Below are 19,468 nucleotides of genomic sequence, written 5' to 3' on the forward strand. Positions count from 1 at the left end.
TCCTACTAAATATTTAAAATTTTATTTAAATTCCATAAATAAAAATAAAATTTTAAATTGGAGTAGTATTTGCAAACTTAATTTTAAAAAATTAGAAAATAAAAATTCAAATTTGATGTTTTTCAAATGCTTTATTTTTAAAATTTAATATATATATATATATATATATTTATTAATTTAACCTGATTAATAATAAGCAATATTGGATTGCAAGAGATCCCTCTGTGTTCCTCTCTCTTTTTGGCAGAGGTGCACTAAATGCAGTTTCAGTCTCTTCCAACCAATTGCTCTTTTCTACTTCTTTTGTTCTCCTTTACTTTCCAGCCTTCTTCTTCCTCCTCAAAACCCTGCAATGATTCAGAGTCTTCTCCCATCCTGAATCCCTATCTCTGTAACCTCCAAACCCATCTTCTTCAAAATGGGTTGCTGTGTCAGTACTTCCAGGACTTCTAATTCATCCTCTCCGCCCCGCCATTCTGGATCTGCATTTTCCCATTCCAAATCCAATCACATTGGAAACAGAGCACCCCCTCCACTGGAAGAAGAGTCTGTCAAAGAGGTTCTCTCTGAAACTCCCAAACCTAAGCCGCCACCGATTGGGGGGAGAAAACTCCACGAATCTGCCTCTGGGAACCTCAATGGGGGAATCCCCATTCATTCCACTGAGGAAATTTCTGAGATTTCTGACGTTTGCAGCTTTAACGAATCCCTGTCTACTACGACTGTAACAGAGAAGCTGGATGATTTCGAAGAGATACGTAAAAGGATTTGCAGATCTCCGGCGAAATTGCCCAAGAACCGGTCGTCGCTCTCGGATGATTGGGTTCAGAGGAGGGATAGAATGGTGGGTAAATCGCCAACAAGAAAACCCGATCAGTCGCCCGGCCGGATTAACAGCGGCGCTGGAACTGTGAAGTTGGTGCAGAACAGAGACATGGGGCAGGGACTCCTCGCAAGTCGAAGTTTGAGGCCAGAGCAACGCGTTCAGAACAGAACTGAGAATTCATATCGAAGGTCCAGATCCCCTGCCACCACTCGAACCGACGGCGAAGCCTCCAGAACCACCGCCGGCCGGATTCCATCTGTCCGGCGGTCTGGAATGTCGCCGGGAAGAGAAGCAGCCACCGGAGGAGACTATTACAGGAAAGAAACAGGGGAGGTTCATGCACAGAACGAGACGATAGAAGGAAAATGGCGGACAACAAACGAATCCCTCGATAACCCACTTGTTTCATTGGAATGCTTCATCTTTCTCTGAAATTCCGGCCGCATATTACGACCCAGTTCATCGGACCGACGAGTGCCCATTCAAATTTCTTGTACTCTGTTTTTGTTTGTGTTCATCTACGGTGTGATTCCTATTTTTGGTCTGGAAATTGTAGTAAGTTGTACATAATAAAGATCAATTTAGGAAATAGACCGTATTTGCACAGTTGGGTCGGCGAGGTCTCTCTGTTTTCTGTGAAAGTAAATATTTTGCAACGCGTACAAAGATCGTATTTTCCTCTCCCTCAAAGCAACCAAGCTGTTCTTGCTAATGGATGAGTAGACTTTCCCTTTCGTGTGACTTAGAACACAATAGGAGTACCTATAATCAAGGGAACCAACTGGACGGTACCGCATTGGGAAGAAGACGAAAATGGAAACTAAAGCTTTAATAGTACTGATTTTACTCTAAAAGAATTAGTGTTTATGGGTAAGCAACGACGTCATGAGCTATGGTATTTATGGTGCAAGCAGTCCGGATCTTCATTGTTCAGACCTTTACACCTGTTAAGACAATAAGGAAGGAAGAAAGAAGAAGAAAAAGTAATTTTGAGTCAGCCCAGCAGATGATGATTTCTGAAACGAAGACTGATCTAAGATTCAGATCACCATCACCAACATGACAGTTCTCTCATCATTTCGTCCAACTTTTGCTTTACGTGTATTAGCCGACAAAAAGAACAGAAACAGTCCAAAGCTGGAGAATTTAGAGAAGCTCCACCAGAAGAAATGGAGACTTTTGCAGTTGAAAGTTCAGGTAACCTGTTTAAGCAGCCATTGGCGGTTCGGGGCGATCTATGTTGCTGCATTTTCATGTAATATTGTGTTTGTATATTATATTGTGGGTATATGCTGTCTTTTTCTTGTTGGATTCTCTGTCTCTGGTTGTAAGATACAAGGAAGGGAATCAATTATTGTAGGCTATTTTGAACTCTTGATCGTTGTAGCAGACAAAAACAATTTCAAGAACAATGACTGATTCAAGTAGAAACGAGTATATGTAGAAGAAACGAGCATGCATTTCATATATATCTCAACAGGTGAAGTTCGCCTGCACAAAGAGAAATTTGTATATATGATTGCAGAGGCGTCAAGCCAGATTTTCAGAGCCAAAAAAGAGATAAAAGCTTAACCTTGCGGAAGGCATAAAAATGTGAAACTTGCTATCTTGAAGAAGGCAATGCAGAGAGATGAGGTAAAGCAAGGTGGGCTGTGAGCGTATATACAGAATAAGAACCTCTGGAAATGGGGGAAAAACAGCCTCAGTTTTGCTTGAATCAATCGAAAACTAGTGAACTCTTTTGCATCCTCGGTATGTTCGATTTCATAAAGAACTCGAGTTTTCAGTGAAATGGGAACTGGTTGTGGCATGGGATATGTCATTGTGTTGATGTTGTGGCCATGGAATGCGTTCAGGGGGACACGGGACGGGAGCCGGGTGGGCAATATATGTAGGAATATGATCTCCAGGCATTAGCACTGAAACTCCACAGGAATACACAGTCATCTGCATATAAACAAAACAAAAATGTAGATGGCTGAAGATTGTTATGCCTTTGGAATTTTACCAGTAATCAACTTCCTTACTTGTAGATGAAAGGACAAGTTCAAGAGGAAAGGACAAGGTCCAACATATCATAAGACAGCCACCAGTATAAAGAAATAGCACAATATATTTTGACAAACAGAACTGCAAAACAAACGGATAACTTTTCTCACGTTGTAAACGGGCAGCAGCCAATGACTTTGTCAATAAGGGTCGACCCTTGAGAGAAACCAGCAAGTCTTGAGATCTTACAAGACCCAAGCTACCGCTAGCAAATATTGTCCTCTTTGGGTTTTCCCTCTCAGGCTTCCCCTCAAGATTTTTAAAACGAGTCTGCTAGGGAGAGATTTCCACACCCTTATAAGGAATGTTTCGTTCTCTTCTCCAACCGATGTGGGATCTCACAATCCACCCTCCTTCGAGGCCCAGCATCCTCGCTGACAATCGTTTCCCTCTCCAATCGATATTGAATCTCACAATTGACCCCCTTTCGGGACCCAGAGTGCACTTGTTCTCTCTCCAATCAATGTGTGAACTCACAATCCACCCCCTTCGGGACCCAGCATCCTTGCTGGCCCACCGCCAAGGTGTCCACCCCCCTTCGAGCTTCACAGTCGTTTCCCTCTCCAATCGATGTTGGACCTCACAATTACAGGGAATCAATCATAGACCAGTTAAAGAAGCAATCTATGGTGAATATCTCTTCTTCCCTCATTAGTGCTTACCGTTTTTGTAGCTTAAAGAAAGCACAAATTTGTACTGAGATATATCAATCCATTACTAGAAGTAGTACTATATTTCCTGTTAAATCACTACTAAAACCAAAAAAGAAAATGGTAGAGATACTAAATCCAAAACTGGGATCCAAATTCTAGGTACCTCCCAAATCCCTAAACTCACTCTATTTATAGCCACTCAACTCAAACAACCTCTAGGTAATTAAAAGTATGCCCTTGTTAGTATTCCCAACACCTTTGCACATACAAGAATCAGCCCTGTTCTTGAGTAATTAGACAGGACAACTAGGTAGGCCTCATATGTTTCTTTGAAGGCTGCAAGGTGCAGCCATAGATTACAGATGTGTCACAAATTCTTGACACGGTTTCAGCCAGCAATGCTCCACTGCTAAACTTTGTATTTACGATGTTTTTTTTTTTTTTTTTTTTTTTTTTTTAAATCATCCTAAAGTCGATTCTTCGTCTAACCAATTTGATTGTATGAGAATACTAACTAGACAAGGGGGGAAAGTGACTCCATGGCCATGACAGAGGCAAGGGCCATGTGGGATATGGAAGGCATTGAGGTTGACTTGATGAGTGAGTTGGTGGGGCAAAACATCAGAAGCACTTGGCCGAAAGTGGCAAAACAAGAAGTGACCATTAAACGAACAACTACCATGTCCTTGCCTAGTATCCATAATTACAGGATGATACCGTCCTGTGATAATGAGATTGCTTATTTTGAAATGGAAGAGAATTCTAAAAGGTAAATAACGAATTATACGCCCACTAGGTTGTCCCCCCCACCCCCTTATGGAGTTGAAGAAAGATAAGGCTGATAAAACTCAGTGTTCATAGGAAATACTGCAAAATTCAGGGAGAAGGCAAGAACTACGAGCTCATCTTGATGTTCAAGGTGCCCTTTAGAGTGCAATTTAGAAGAAAAGTCATGTCAAAATTAAGTTATGAATATCCAAACACTCGCATGTTATGAATCAAAAGAAAAACAGATATCTAAACCCGATTCATTTCAGCTTTCATCCCGGGAATCCAACAGTCCAGATAACAAAATTCAGACATAAACAGCAAAATCTAAAACGAAATAGAAACCGATGAGGGACAAATTGGGCGAACTCACTTTGGGTGATGAGTGGCCAAGCTTTCCAGCGAACCCCATCTGAGCCTCAGGGTCAAGGTGGGTCCGACGGCCGGTGTGAGAGAAAGCGGTCGGAGTGGGTCGCAAAAACCTTTCAAAGATAGCCATGAGCAAGAACATTGAGACGAGAATGGCAGTGGCAACAAAACCAAAAGAGACTGCATCGACGGAGTTGTCGAAGTGCCTCCAGTGGTCCTCTCTCTGGACGTCAAGAGGAGCCCCAGTCGGGGACCATCCATAACCTTCTTCACCCATATTATGCCCAAAAGTTTCAGACGAATTTCCCCGTTCCGACATAGCTGGATTCGTAGCTCATGGCAGCTTAATTATGAAGAAGAAGAATTGGAGGGAAAAGTTTCAGGGTTTTTCGGTGTTATCAAAAACTTAAGCAGCTACCAAACTCGTAATATAGAGAGAGAGAACAGCGACAGAAGAGAGAGAGAGAGAGATTGAAGGTGTGGGCTACCATTACCATCACAACAAAATTCCACAGTTTACCAGAAGGTGAAAAGGGGGTTTTGGAATTTGGATTAGAAATTCCATTAGAATCGTCGTTTTGGAAGTGGTTGTCTTAGCTAAACCCAGAAATTTCCGAAAGTTTCAGATTCCAATTGACTGCGCCAATTTACAGTATCGCCATTGCTAAAGCGAAGCTACTGGGTAGTAAAGTATGTACGCGTTCATACGGAGAAGATGATTAAAGCATGAAAATAAGAAAAACAACAATAATTTAATAAATGAATGGTTCCTCTGTTGGAAAGAGGGATAGTGAAAGAGATAGGAATAGATGAGAATAGATAGAAGCTGCAGTGCTTTATTAATGTCTACTGACTTGATGCTTAGAGGGTTACACAATTCCCGTATTTATAGCTAATACAGTGGACCAGAAATAGTAAATCATAGAAATCTAGATAAACTCAAATCTAATAACAATCTCCTAAAATCTTGTTAGTTTGAATATTTGAATCATATCTAACTACTCTAAATCATATCTTGATTTTGAATACTTTGAATCATATCTCAACACTCCCCCATGATTCAAAGTTGCAGATGTAAGTACAGAGCTTTTCTTCTGACAAGACCTTCGTAAGTATGTCTGCTTTAACCCGTACATTGTCTGTCTCAGCTTGTATACCTTTGTTTCTTTGTCTTCCTTTATGAATCCCTCTGGCGGTCTTACATAAACCTCTTCTTGTAAATCTCCATAAAACTTTTCGTTTGGTAGGTAAACCATATCCCATGTTTCATCTTTCTTAAAGGACTGCATCTCTACTGTCATGGCTTTCTTCCCGTCTTCAGTTGCTTCTTCATAATTCATAGGGTCTGAAACAGTAAGAGCAAATTGACATGATGCATATATGTCAGCTAAAGATTTATACTTCCTTGGAGGTGTCTCATCTGAAAGTTCTTCAAGAGAGGAATTGCTGTTAAGTGATTCTGAAGATGATGAATTTGACACACTTTGTGTTGCAGTGGATGCACTGGGAGATGCACTGGAGTTGACCCTTGTCTCTTCATTTGGGGAAACTTCAACTGTAATCTTTTGCTGCTCCTGTTCTTTACTCCAATCCCAACTCACGTTTTCATTAAATATTACATCCCTTCTAACTAAAATCTTTTCACTAACGGGGTTGTATAGTTTATATGCCTTTGATTGAGTACAATAGCCAATGAAAATGCATTTTTCAGATTTTTCATCAAGCTTTTGACGAGTTTGAGGATGTTTCAAAGCATAAGCAACACAACCAAAGATTCGTAAATGACTTACAGATGGTTTCCTTCCATGCCATGCTTCATAAGGAGTTCGATTCATAACCGCCTTTGTTGGTGAGATGTTTAATAGATAAACAGATGTTGCTACGGCTTCGGCCCAAAATTGGTTTGGAAGTCTCCTTGCTTGTAACATACTTCTTGCCATCTCCACAATAGTTCGATTTTTTCGTTCAGCGATTCCATTCTGTTCTGGAGTGTAGGGAGCTGTTAATTCCCTTTGGATGCCCTCTTCTTCACAAAAGAGATTGAAATCTTTAGATATGAACTCGCCACCTCTGTCTGTGCGAAGAACTTTAATGTGACAGCCACTTTGGTTCTCTACCATAGCTTTAAAAATCTGGAACTTCTGAAAAGTTTCTGACTTATGTTGTAGGAAGTAAACCCAGCTCATGCGACTATAGTCATCAACGAATAGTAAAAAGTATATACTTCCACCCAAGGACTTCGTTTGCATTGGCCCACATAAATCAGCATGAATTAGTTCTAGATAATGTGAAGCTCTTTTAGCTTTTCCAACAGGAAAGGACTTCCTAGTCTGCTTGCCATAAATGCATCCTTCACATAAATTAGTTGAGTCAATTCTTGGTAATCCGAAAACCATACCTTTATCCCTGAGTATTTTCAGGCCGTTCATATGAAGATGTCCATATCTGAGATGCCATAATGTTGAATCATCTTTCATGCTAGCAGTAAGAGCAAAATCCTCCATGTTAGAAACATCAAGTGGAAACATCTTATTTGAAGTCATGGCAATTTCAACTTTATGGCCTGATTTCTTATCTGTGATGACACATGTGTTATCATCAAATAGAACTGAGTGTCCTCTGGTCATCAATTGTCCAACACTCAATAAATTGTACCCTAAATCAGGTACAAATTGAACATTATCTAATTGTTTTATCTTACCGTGACTGGTTTCGACTTTCACTGTACCTTTTCCTTCAACTTGCATCTCTTTTGTATTTCCAAGTTGCACCTTAATCTTTTGCGTCTCATCAAGCTCTTTGAATAAGGATTTGGTGCCTGTCATATGGTTCGAGCATCCGCTATCAACAAACCATAAGTTACCTTTTTCCGGATTAGTATCCATGCACGCCACAAACAACTTTTCTTCTTCTTCTTCATTCTCTGCTGCAAAATTCATTCGTTGATTTTTATACCAACAATCAGATTTTGTGTGACCATACCTTCTACAATGGTAACATTGTATGACATTCCTTTGTTCATTGAATTGTCTCTGTCCATCACTTCTCCACCTGTTATCACGACCACCATGGAAGTTGCGAAATCCTCCTCTTCCACGACTTCTACCTGCTAAATGAATATTTTCTCTTTCGTTATTGGTTGTCTCCTTCACTTGTAGTGCCTTTTCTTCGTTTCTTTCTGATGCTCTATTGATTCTTGCCTCATGAGCCTGAAGCGAGCCCATCAGTTCATCAACGGAGAGTATGGATAGATCCTTAGCTTCTTCTATGGCGGCCACCACATGGTCAAACTTTGGAGTCAAGCTTCTCAACACCTTTGCAACAATTGTTTCGTTTGAAATTTTCTCTCCATAGGTACGCATCTGACTGACTATTGCCATTGATCTTGACAAAAAATCAGCAATTGATTCGCCATTCGTCATGAGTAGAGTTTCAAAATCACGTCTTAGAGATTGCAATTTCACTGTCATGACCTTTGAGTCTCCTAGAAACTCCTTCTGTAGAATTGACCATGCCTGCTTTGATGTGGTTGCTGCTGCAATTCGTGAAAAAATAGTCTCATGAACTGCTTGCTGAATAATGAATAGAGCCTTGGCATCGTTTTTCTTGGTTTCTCTTAGTCTCTCCTTTTCTTCTATTGTGGGTTCTAATACATCAGCAAACCCGTGCTCCACCAAGTCCCATAGCTCCTGCGATCTGAGCAAGGTCTTCATCTTGATGCTCCACCACTCGTATTTCTCACCATTAAATATTGGTAACAACGGTGCAGAGGAAGAAAAACCAGCTACTGCCATTTTTGTTTTGTGAAAGAAAATAATCACTCGCCCTCGTGTCGAACGAACTTGGCTCTGATACCAAAATTGTTGGAAAGAGGGATAGTGAAAGAGATAGGAATAGATGAGAATAGATAGAAGCTGCAGTGCTTTATTAATGTCTACTGACTTGATGCTTAGAGGGTTACACAATTCCCGTATTTATAGCTAATACAGTGGACCAGAAATAGTAAATCATAGAAATCTAGATAAACTCAAATCTAATAACAATCTCCTAAAATCTTGTTAGTTTGAATATTTGAATCATATCTAACTACTCTAAATCATATCTTGATTTTGAATACTTTGAATCATATCTCAACATCCTCCACAGATGAACACATTGGATCTAAATGGGCCAACATTTTGCCTTTTCTGGGCTCGTTGTTCCAACCCACCCGCCAGGGGTTGGACCGACTCCAAATTCCCATTTACCCCTTTGTTTCTAATCAAAATTACATAAACTGCCACTCCTCTCCACAAGGCCTACCAAATTAATTGATCCAATAAAATTAAATTAAATTTAAAAAGAAAATACTAGATCCGACCCAGCTTGTTTGATGACCGAATCCATCTAACTGGACCCACATACCCACATGCGTCCGGTCATGTGCCCGGGCCGAAAGCCTCATTTTGTGAATTTATCCACTCACAATCTGCCACGTGGACAAGTGGTTATTAAATAAATAAAAAAGAAATGGTGGGTCCATAAAAGGACCGTATTGGTGTCGGGCTTTCCCGACCGAAGCCGAATATGTGGAGCATCCAGTTCTTTCCTCGAGATCCTCGTGTAAAAAAGAAAATCAACGTTTCAGATCCCACCGTGCAAAAAACAACAAATCCTGACCATTGAGTCAGTCAAAAGACACACAGGTCAAACCCTAATCCCCCGCGTGCGTGTGAAGTGAAGCATCGCACGTGTGATTGCGTGTTGGAGTACAAAATAAAAAACATCAAACCTTGCAATTTTAATTTTCCTCATTGGTCCCTCCCTGTCGTTGAGTGGCCATGCAAAATTAAGAGGGGTGAGTGAGACAATAATGTCATTTCCAGTTAAAAAATAAATTTTAATTTATTTTTTTTAATCGCACATTCAAAATTAATATTCATGAAAAATAAAATGGATAATAATGATTGGGGAGTGTTTGGTAACGGATATAGCTATGGTTTGGTTGGCTTCTTTTCGTATTAATATTTGTTTGGGCGCAGGGAGAGTGAGTGACAGTGCGGCTGCTTTTGATGGCATGGGCCCACGTAAGGCCTAGCTGTTATGAATTTGGGCTCCCTACAAGAAGCAGCCCTGTTCCTATGGGCTTACAGCAGTTCACTTTGAGTGTACGAAAAGGCTTCCATGGGCCCCATCCAATCCCCTTTGGCTGGCCCACCGTAGATATGGTCCTTATGTAACTTTATGTATTATATTATTACGTACCAAGACAGGACCATTTTCCTTCTTAGTTTTTAACGTTTCTCCTTTTCCTTAGAATATTTGAAAAGGAGCGGTGGGAAATTGGAGTTGCCACTTTGTTTGGCTCAATGATAAAACTTTATGATCTAAACATTATTATAAACTATACGTATAATCACTTTTTATTATAACCTATAGTTTTTCGATATGAATATAATTTAACAACAAAAAGGGGTAAAGTATTTTAAAGGTGGGTGTTATTTTTTTCCAAAACCAAAAATATTAGGAGGCAAGAAAGATGCAAAATGATGATTAGTCACCCAAAAAAAAAAGTACCTAAAAGAATAGTCCTACTAATTTTCTTTTTCTGAGAGCATAAATACTATATTTTGACTCAGTTATCAAATTTTGTTTGTTAGATGAACACGACTCTCCATAATGGTATGATATTGTCCACTTTGAGCATAAGCTCTCGTAGCTTTGCTTTGGGCTCCCCAAAAGGAGGGTAAAAAAACTATTTGTTACGATCTTGCTTGAACGATTTGACCCTAATCCATCGAGAACGGATAATTGAAAATATGTATAAGGTGATGTAGAATTGGATGGAAAAAGGAGGGTAAAGAGTAGAGAAGATGGGGGTAATATTTAAAGGAAAGGTGTGAGGTTTGAGGGGACAAAGAGGAGGCAGCCCACGTGAAAGCACACAAAAACTGTCCAAATTTGTGTATGCGGGTATGCTCTTTCGTTGGTTGGTTGCATCACAAAGTGACTACCAAATGGATATTAAGTAATAATGGAAAAGGGCCCCTCTTTTTTTCTCTCTTTTTTTTTTATTTTTTAGTATAATTCTATGCATTTCAAATCATTTGTTTTTGGCTCTTATCAACTTTAATTCATTGCTATGTTTGAGTTTGGCGTTAAGGTTGTATAATTTTAAAATAATTTAGGGTGTGTTTCATAATCATTTTGTTAGTATGTTGAATTAGAAAAACAAACCATTATCATTATTTTTGTAAAGATATAGCATTGACTCGTGTGTTAAACAACCGAACAAATGGTCCATTTGGTGTCCTCTGTCCAGTAGACATTAATGGGCCTTCAAATCGGGCCACTTCTTGTAGACAAGACATAAGACCCATGGCCCAATAAGTGTCAGATTTCACGTTGTCCTTCACTTTGGGGTTGCAATTTCAATAGTCCCTCTCTTCAACCAACCATCACACTAGACTTATCTATCCGTTCGTAGATATTGTCTGATTTGTTAGAGTCTCTCTGTGGTATCTCACAATCTACCCTCTTTGGAAACTCAACATCTCCGTTGACACTCCACTTGGTGTCTAGTTCTGATACAATTTGCAGCAATCCAAACCCACCGCCAGTAGATATTGTTCATTTTGACATGTTACGTATAGTTGTTAGCCTCAAGATTTTAAAACTCGTCTATTAGGAAGAGGTTTCCATAGGCACCACTTTGGTTGGAGAGGAGAACGAAACATTTCTTATAAATATGTAGAAACTTTTTCCTAGTAGATGCGTTTTAAATCCGTGAGATTGATGACAATACGTAACGGGTCACAGCGGACAATACTTGCTAACTATGGGCTTGAGCTGCTACATGTACAAATCAATTCTTCTCTAAAACACATGATTAGTGTAACAAAGCTTAAATATGAATCTCTAGATATTATCTCTTTACATGATAGACAAAGATTTTTAAATTTTAAGAGGATATCACGTATTTCTACAATGATACATAAGGGAATATTGGCACCCACTATTAATACCTTATATCAACTCGTCTTCCATCTCCCTAATAAATGCACACATGCTAACCAAATTATAACATAAAAGAGGATGCAATATTTCAAATTTTAAATCTTCATNTTTTTTTTTTTTTTTTTTTTTTTTTTTTTTTTTTTAAAATATTTAAGCAGTAAAAAAAATGAAAAATACCCATGAACTGGACAAAAAAAAAACAGTAAAATTGATGGAAGTTTATAGTTTATCCAAATAAGATGTCACCTCAACTTTTTACTAAAAAAAGATGGTAAAGTTTGGTCAAAATGCAAAAATAAAAATAAAAATAAAGAATATTTATGAAGTTTTTGTAAAAGATTAAGATATAATTGAATTTTTCTTTTATGGAAAGAATAAGTGTTTATTCAGAAAAATTAGAAAGTAAGAATATATTTTTTATAATTTAGCCAAAAAAAAAAAAAACTAAGAAAAAAAAAATTAAAGTTAAAGTCTAAAGAATCGGTGTACTTAGTTAAGAAGTAAGAGATATGGTTTTCCTATTATAATGGTTTGGGAGTTACCGTTTCAAACGGGTGCTGTATACCAGCAGCAGCAGCAGCAGCATCGGCCCAGCAACAAGTTCTGATAGCGATACGACATTTGAGAGAGAGGCTCTCTGCCCACTGCCTCTGCGCCAACCATCCCCTCTTTTCTCCCACCTCTCCCTCCTCAATCATAGAATTTGAGTCTTCCAATGTGCACCACCACCACCCCCTTTCATATTTAATTCTCAATTCTTCCTTCAAACAAACCTTGCGCTCTCTTCAAAACTCCAACCCGATATAGTAATTCTTTGGGGACTTTTATCGAACAGGTCGTGGGCTCGCCATGAAACTGGAGGGCGGTAGAAGGTTGGAGCGGATGAATGCGTACGGTAAAAAGCAATGCTTGAATTTGTTCTGGAGGGTGAGGGCGGCTTTAAAGAAGGCTATCAAGAATGGAAGCAACCGACAACTCAAACTCAAGTTTCAGTATGATCCCAGTAGCTATGCTCTTAATTTTGACGATGGCCGCACCAGATATGAACTTCAGCACTGTGCCAATGTTTACAATTCCGCCATGCGGGCTTATGTTCTTTGGGGGAAATCTGAGTCATGACTGAACATATTTATTTCCTTAATTCTCATTATTGTAGTTTTTACACTGGCGGCTTGGCCTGCTTTTCATTTCACTGCCTAAATGGAAAGGATTTTGGTTGTAGTTCTACCCGTATCTTTCTTTCCTTTTCTAATTCATCAATTCATCAATTCAAAGAGATTTAAATCATCGTTTATAGGCAGAGACTACGTAATTTTTTGAATGACATATCTCAAATGGGAGGATCTTCAAGCATAGCTGTGGATAAATCATTTATGCGAGGATAAGCTGCTTTCTCATCGAGTTGGTCCTGTGCCCACATTAACATCTTCAACAAGTTTGGCAGTTTCGGATCTGCAGCAGAACGAGACGATAACGTTATCAACTCATAATATGTTAGCATAACTACTATCAACTCATAATATGTTAGCATAACTACTAAATATGTAGTTGAAATTAAATGACTGTTCTTAACTTCGTTACGTCTAAGTCGAATCACCTACACCCTCCAAAATTCTCCAAAATTGTGATATCCCTTCCTTGGGGAGGAGAAGGGTGTGGGGGAGGAGAACAAAACACAAGGGTGTTGGGGAGGACAAGGGTGTGGAAACCTTCCCCCTGGCAGACCTAGTTTAAAGCCTTGAGGGAAAGCCAAGTCTCGAGGGAAAGTCTAAAGAGGACAATATCTGTTAATGGTGGTGGGCCTGAATCGTTGCAAAAATATTGTCCTGTCTCTTCACTATGGTTCAATTTTCATTGCCAATGTGTCTTTGGGCGAGGCAGAAATTTAGCAGAGCATGTCTTAAGGAGGAAAAAGACTATTATTTTAAAGCGAGGTAATTCAAATGCAGAAGGTGGGGTGGCAAGGATGTTAACCTTTTTCATGACTCTGACTTGTTAAGATGGCTGCATTGACTTCATTTGCCGTCTTCAGGCGCTGAGAGATGTCCAGAAGGTCTCGAACGGGACAGTTCGAAACATCTTCAAACGCAAGTAAAGCAACTGTTCTCTCCAGCTCTGCCAAGAAGCTTTGCTGAAAGAAGTACACGCTACACGGGTTATTTTGGAGAGCAGGCGAAGGGGAAGGGAATAAATAGTTTTAGTGTTCATATGATATTCCAATGTCAAAGTACATTTTCTTCTCCCCTTGGTGCAAGCTCCTCCTGTGCAAATTCAAGAGCTTCTTCTACTTTTCCATTACGAATTAGTTCTATCAACCTTTGCTGTTGGAGATGAAAAAACAATTGGGGATTTGTATCCAATATCTGCAAGCGAGAGTGTGTTTTAGGTGCTTCGGTAACATAACAACATAAACTGAGAAAGAACTTTAAACAAACAATCTCCAACTATTCTCCAGTTACCATATGAAACTTGATCAGAAAAGCTGGCATGATAGCAATGAATGATATTTAGTCAGTTGTTTCTCTTACAAAAAGTTATTATTCTTCAATAAGATGATTGGGAATCCAATCTCCATTCTATAGATACCTATGAGAGTCAAAAGATCACTTAAGAGAGAGGAATCACACCCTCACCCTCAGAAAAAACGAGGGAAAAGAAAAGGCTCATTGGCAATTCCCAAATAGATGAATCAATTCTGTGTCATCCACTCATATGACTAACTCTAACCCTCCAACCCCACCACTAACAACCACCGGGCCAGAAATTGTCCTCTTTAAACTTTTCATTTCAGTTTCCTCTCAAGGTTCTAAAACGGGTCAACCATGGAGAGAATCTAGCCCTACTCCGATTAGTGTCTTGCACCATCCGGTGATTGACTCTTATATCATTTGTAACAGCCCAACCCCACTAATAGCAATTTTCATTCCAGTTTCCTCACAAGGTTCTAAAACGTGTCAACCATGGGGAGAGTCTAGCCCTACTCCGATTAGTGTCTTGGACCGTCCGGTAATTGACTCTTATATTATTTGTAACAGCCCAACCCCACTACTAGCAAATATTGTCCTCCTTGGGCTTTCCCTTTCGAGCTTCCCCTCAAGGTTTTTAAAAAGTGTCTGCTAGGGAGAGGTTTCCACACCCTTATAAAAAATGTTTCGTTCTCCTCCCTAACCGATGTGGGATCTCACACTAACCATCTAAGATCCCAAAGTACACACCAGATTTTAGTTCAATGAATATCAAAATTCCAAATAGATGAAGCAAATTTGTGTCATCAACTCATCAAGCAATATACCACATGTCGATGTAAAATGGCTAACTGTAATAGCCCAACCCCACCGCTAACAACCGCTAGTAGATATTGTCCTCTTTGGACTTTCTCTTCCATACTTCTCATCAAGGTTTTAGACCGCATCTACTATGGAGAGAGCCTAGTCTTACTCCGATCAGTGTCTCGCACCGTTCGGTGACTATCTCTCATACCATTTGTAACAGTTCAAGCCCACGCACCGTCCGGTGACTGTCTCTCATACCATTTGTAACAGTCCAAGCCCACCGCTAGAAGATATTGTCCTCTTTGGGCTTTCCCTTTAAGGCTTCGACTCGTACCGAAGTGGGATCTCACACTAATCGTCTAAGATCCCAAGTACACACCAGATTTTGGTTCAATGAATATGAAAATTCCAAACGCACGCAAGGTAGTAATTATGTGAGGAACTTTGATTGGTAGCTGGTCTAAAACATGTCAATCAGCACTCAAAGTCCCAGTTGCATAATCATACAACTCAAGAAGCTATTCATCATGGGAAGCCAACAGCAGTAAAATGACCCAACATCTGATTTCACTATTATTTCTTAAGATTATGATACCCATAAAACCTAAGAATCAAACAAAGTTTTTAGTTCAGAAATCAAACCTCAGGATTCAAATCATTCACTTTCTCAATTGCATCCTCAACATTACCACATTGTACTGCCTTCTTAACAGCCATTCTATCTGTAATGGTTGCAAGATCTATTTCTGCTATATATTCATAAGGAGAACCAAATAATGCAAAAATACGCAGAACACCACATAATTAGCAGGAACTAAATTAACTAATGGATACGCTCAGCCCCAGACTCGATCCGAAATTTCTCAGCTGCATCAACATAACCTTCAGTGACGAGGAAATTCATTACCAATTCATTCATGTCTTCTTTCCTAATCCTTACGTCGTTAAGCTTCTTCTCCCAATCTTCCCTTCTAATAACCTTCTTCCATGCGGCCTGCGTAAGTGACATAAAGCCATAACAGACTATAAACCTATCTGAACATAGAATCTCGATTGAAACACCTCTAACTCCTTAAAATAACACTAAACTAGAATCAGTAAGGCAGTTGTTTGATTATGCAGTATACCATCACTCCGTTCTCTGCAAATTGTCGAAATCACAATCCACAACAATGACGTTAGTGCACCGCCTTCAAATCTATTGTTTATACACAAACAAATCCACAAACTCACCTAGAAGAAATCTGAGATAAAAACAAAAGGATTACTGTAATCATAATCCGACGCCATCACAAACAGAAGATAAAGGAATTATCCTAAATCCTACCTCTGAAGCACCCAATTTCAGGTTAGAGAACAAATATGATTAAGGAATTATACCCTAATTTTACAGCCGAAAACATACAATAAATCCGACAAACTCATTCTCCAGAGAAGCCAACGAGAAATTGTTATAACTTACTCTGATAAGGAACCTCAAGATTCTTTGCTGCACGCAATGGATCGCAATGCTTTCAATCGAAGTAATTAATGGCGTACCGGCGACCCCTCATCACTGGCAGTCGGGAGTTGAAAATGTTCGAGTTAATGGATCTGGGTCTTGGGCTTACGGGTCTTATTCGGATCCTCACCTATGAGAATTAAAAAATAATTTCTTTTTTTTTTCTTTTGTAATATACCATTTTATTTCCAATTTTGACGTAGATCAGATTAAAATGGTAACCACAAGCCAAGAACTCGTCAAAGCTTTTATCATCCTTTATACAAATAATTTGATACTCAAAACCAACAAAAATTCCCAGAAATGTATACATTTTGTTACTAATTCCGATCACCATCTACCCTTGTCCGGCATCTTCCGTTCAACCAAGAAAGAATATCATTTCGAACAATTTCAACATTCTCATCAGTTTCCCCATACAACAATGAATGCATCATTCCCTCATAAATCTTGATCGTCTTCTCCTCGCTCTTCGCTTCTTCATATAAAGTTTTGCTCACATTCGGATCTGTAACAACATCCGCATTTCCATGGAGGACTATGAATGGCAGAGTCACATCCCTCAGTCTTTGACTCAAATGCTCTGTTACTCTAAGAAGCTCTACGACGGTTCCCAATCTGGGTTTTCCCCTATACCTCATCGGATTCATCTCTGCCACAATCTTCTTCTCCTCCACCTTGACGGATTTGTCCAATAGATCTGCCGTCGGAACAATCGCTAAAGTGGGCAAAAATTTCGCGACCGCCGTAAGAAATTGAGGAATCGGCCAATTGGGTTTCACGTTATCGGAGATTTTGCACATGGGTGCGACGAGAATCGCACCATCAAAACCTTTGGGATCGGCGAAATGAATCAGCAAGCAAATGGCGCCGCCCATTGACTCGCCGTAGAGGAAGGAGGGTAGACCCTGAAATTGGGGGTCTAATTTGAGGAAATTGAAGAAGGAGAGACAGTCATGAACGACAGAGTCGACATTGGGAACGAAGGCCTTGAGGCCTTGGGATCGACCATGGCCTTCAAGGTCAAGGGCAAAGCAAGCGAAACCCTTCTGGGCGAGGAAGATGGAAGTGGCTTGAAAAGTCCAGCTGATGTTGTTGCCATAGCCATGGACCATGAAGATGAGAGCTCGAGGAGGGGTGGGAGGAAGAGGAAGCCATGAACGAGTGAAGAGCTTGAAGCCGCGAGGTGAAGTATAGAAGGATTTGGAGGCTTTGATTCGTTGAGATGCGAAATAGTCTTCCTCGGAGGTGCTGCCCCAGTAATTGAGGAAGGATCGGCCATGGCCATGGCCATGGCCCTGTTCAGATTCTTGTTCGTTCATTTCTGCGAATGGATTTGGGTCTAGGTTCGCCATTGATGGCTTTGAACAGGAAACGGATTAGCCTCACCCCGTTTTCAGGGTCAGTCTCCGTTCACGAGTCAAGCCTAAGCTGCCGTGAATAGACCGTGCAGTGACGTAATGAACAAACAAGTACAAATTATTTTAAAGAACTACTTTGGAATTGGCTATGCAAATAAAAGATTACTAAAAAGATTCATCAATGGATGAAGAAGTCTAAATAGTTGAAGTACAAGTACTTAAAAGTTACAAAAAAAGAAAAAAAAGATACTTTAACCCAATAAATTTTGTGGAGGACAGATTAAAAGATGAAAAAAATGACACGATAAAAATAGGGCGACATCGATTGACCATTGAAATTGTAATTTCGAAAGGAAAAGCCCAAAAGGACAATATCTCACGAAATGGTATTGAAAACGCTTTATTAAACACTCGATTGAGTTAGAGCACTCACGTGGAAAGGTATGCCTTTTTTGGCACGATGTCGAAACTCAAAAGTGATTCATCAACCATGTTAGTGGAACAAAGACATCCAAATGGGTAGAAAAGTATTGGTTTAGATGAGAACCAAGTGGGCCAAAGGTGGAAGAAAAGGCAGGTTTGGCAACCATTGGTGCTGCTAACTGCTAAAGAGTCGCACCCCACGCCCATCCATTTTGCATATGCTATTGCTGGCAGTGGCAACGGCAGCTCAGCTAAGTGGGCGACTAGTCTTCATATGACTTTTTAGTCAACAAAATTTTCTTCGTCGCTTTTCCACTTCCATGCCCAATCCATTTAGGATAGACTCGAATATGTTCTATTCTTTTGCATTATTATTTATCACTTATTATATAAAGTTTGTTACACCTACTTTTGACTTTCAAACTTTTGTTTACATGTACTTCTTGTCTTTGATACGTTATTCTTAACCCTTGTGTCTAATAATAATGTTCGGTTAACTTAAAACAATTTCAGACATTTGGGTATGTAAATATTAAGTTTGATGTAGATCTATTTTGTGGAGACTGTGTTAAAATATTTAACTTAAAAAATTAACCTTTACTACCCAATTTATGAGAATCTACTTTACAAGAAAAACATATGGATAGCGAAACATTAATTAATGGTATTGGTTGGGTAAGGAGACTTTAATTCGAAAGGTGGACTAAGCTTTTATGCAAAAAGAAAGACACGACCCCACTTTAACGGGTCCATAAACTACAATACTTTTGCCCCAAAACGGTCAGACAACCACTCATATTGAAGCATTAGTGTCGCCCATTAACGGCGTGTGCGTGCCCAACCCAACCCCTGCCCTGTTGCCTACTATGCCACACCACCCAGCCCCCTCTGCCTAACTTTTCCTTCATCAATGTTAGGGTAAAGAACATCTCTTTAATCTTTGCCAAACTTTCAATTCTACTTCCACTATCATACAAATTCTCAATTAAATAAACCCATAAAGGAAATGGTTGTTAAAATTGCGCTCGGAACCCATCGATTCTTGGTTCATTCATTCTTTTATATAAACTAAGAATTGCTAGGCACCCAAGAAAGTAAGGGAATTATAAAAACTTTTAATTTTGACCAGATTTATGGTAAACAATTTAGTGGAAGATCACTAATTTTGAATATTAAAAGCTCTGTAAGCTCTGTAGATACAAGTTATAAGAAGTGGGGAATATAATGTTATATCACTGAGGAAGATATTA

The 19,468-nt window shown here is 39.5% G+C and overlaps 4 protein-coding genes across 7 annotated transcripts; 1 reads left to right on the top strand and 3 right to left on the bottom strand.

The window, feature by feature from the left end:
- Positions 1-418: 418 nt before the first annotated feature.
- Positions 419-1,258, top strand: LOC111783521. Its single transcript, XM_023664450.1, has one exon. The coding sequence runs from the start codon at positions 419-421 to the stop codon at positions 1,256-1,258; it is 840 nt and encodes a 279-aa protein (XP_023520218.1).
- Positions 1,259-2,263: 1,005 nt separating this feature from the next.
- LOC111782932 lies at positions 2,264-5,419 on the bottom strand. Its single transcript, XM_023663783.1, has 2 exons — positions 4,670-5,419; positions 2,264-2,773 (listed from the first exon to the last, which is right to left on the bottom strand). The coding sequence occupies exons 1-2, from the start codon at positions 4,982-4,984 to the stop codon at positions 2,591-2,593; spliced, it is 498 nt and encodes a 165-aa protein (XP_023519551.1). The 5' UTR covers positions 4,985-5,419; the 3' UTR covers positions 2,264-2,590.
- A 7,351-nt stretch (positions 5,420-12,770) lies between these two features.
- On the bottom strand, positions 12,771-16,487 carry LOC111783513 (protein GID8 homolog). 4 transcript variants are annotated; one of them, XM_023664441.1, is made up of 8 exons: positions 16,396-16,487; positions 16,167-16,177; positions 16,061-16,074; positions 15,768-15,927; positions 15,576-15,682; positions 13,893-14,024; positions 13,636-13,792; positions 12,771-13,113 (listed from the first exon to the last, which is right to left on the bottom strand). In XM_023664441.1, the coding sequence occupies exons 3-8, from the start codon at positions 16,061-16,063 to the stop codon at positions 12,992-12,994; spliced, it is 681 nt and encodes a 226-aa protein (XP_023520209.1). In that variant the 5' UTR covers positions 16,064-16,074; positions 16,167-16,177; positions 16,396-16,487; the 3' UTR covers positions 12,771-12,991. The 4 variants fall into 4 exon arrangements, with proteins under 4 accessions (XP_023520209.1, XP_023520210.1, XP_023520208.1 ...); XM_023664442.1 differs by lacking the exon at positions 16,396-16,487 and adding an exon at positions 16,261-16,377; XM_023664440.1 differs by lacking the exon at positions 16,396-16,487 and adding an exon at positions 16,314-16,344.
- Positions 15,583-17,999, bottom strand: LOC111783512 (caffeoylshikimate esterase-like). Its single transcript, XM_023664439.1, has 3 exons — positions 16,396-17,999; positions 15,768-15,927; positions 15,583-15,682 (listed from the first exon to the last, which is right to left on the bottom strand). Exon 1 carries the CDS (start codon positions 17,787-17,789, stop codon positions 16,755-16,757), a length of 1,035 nt encoding a protein of 344 aa, XP_023520207.1. The 5' UTR covers positions 17,790-17,999; the 3' UTR covers positions 15,583-15,682; positions 15,768-15,927; positions 16,396-16,754.
- Positions 18,000-19,468: the final 1,469 nt, after the last annotated feature.

The sequence above is a fragment of the Cucurbita pepo genome, chromosome LG20 (assembly GCF_002806865.2).
Source record: "Cucurbita pepo subsp. pepo cultivar mu-cu-16 chromosome LG20, ASM280686v2, whole genome shotgun sequence".
In the NCBI taxonomy this organism is placed as follows: Eukaryota; Viridiplantae; Streptophyta; class Magnoliopsida; order Cucurbitales; family Cucurbitaceae; genus Cucurbita; species Cucurbita pepo.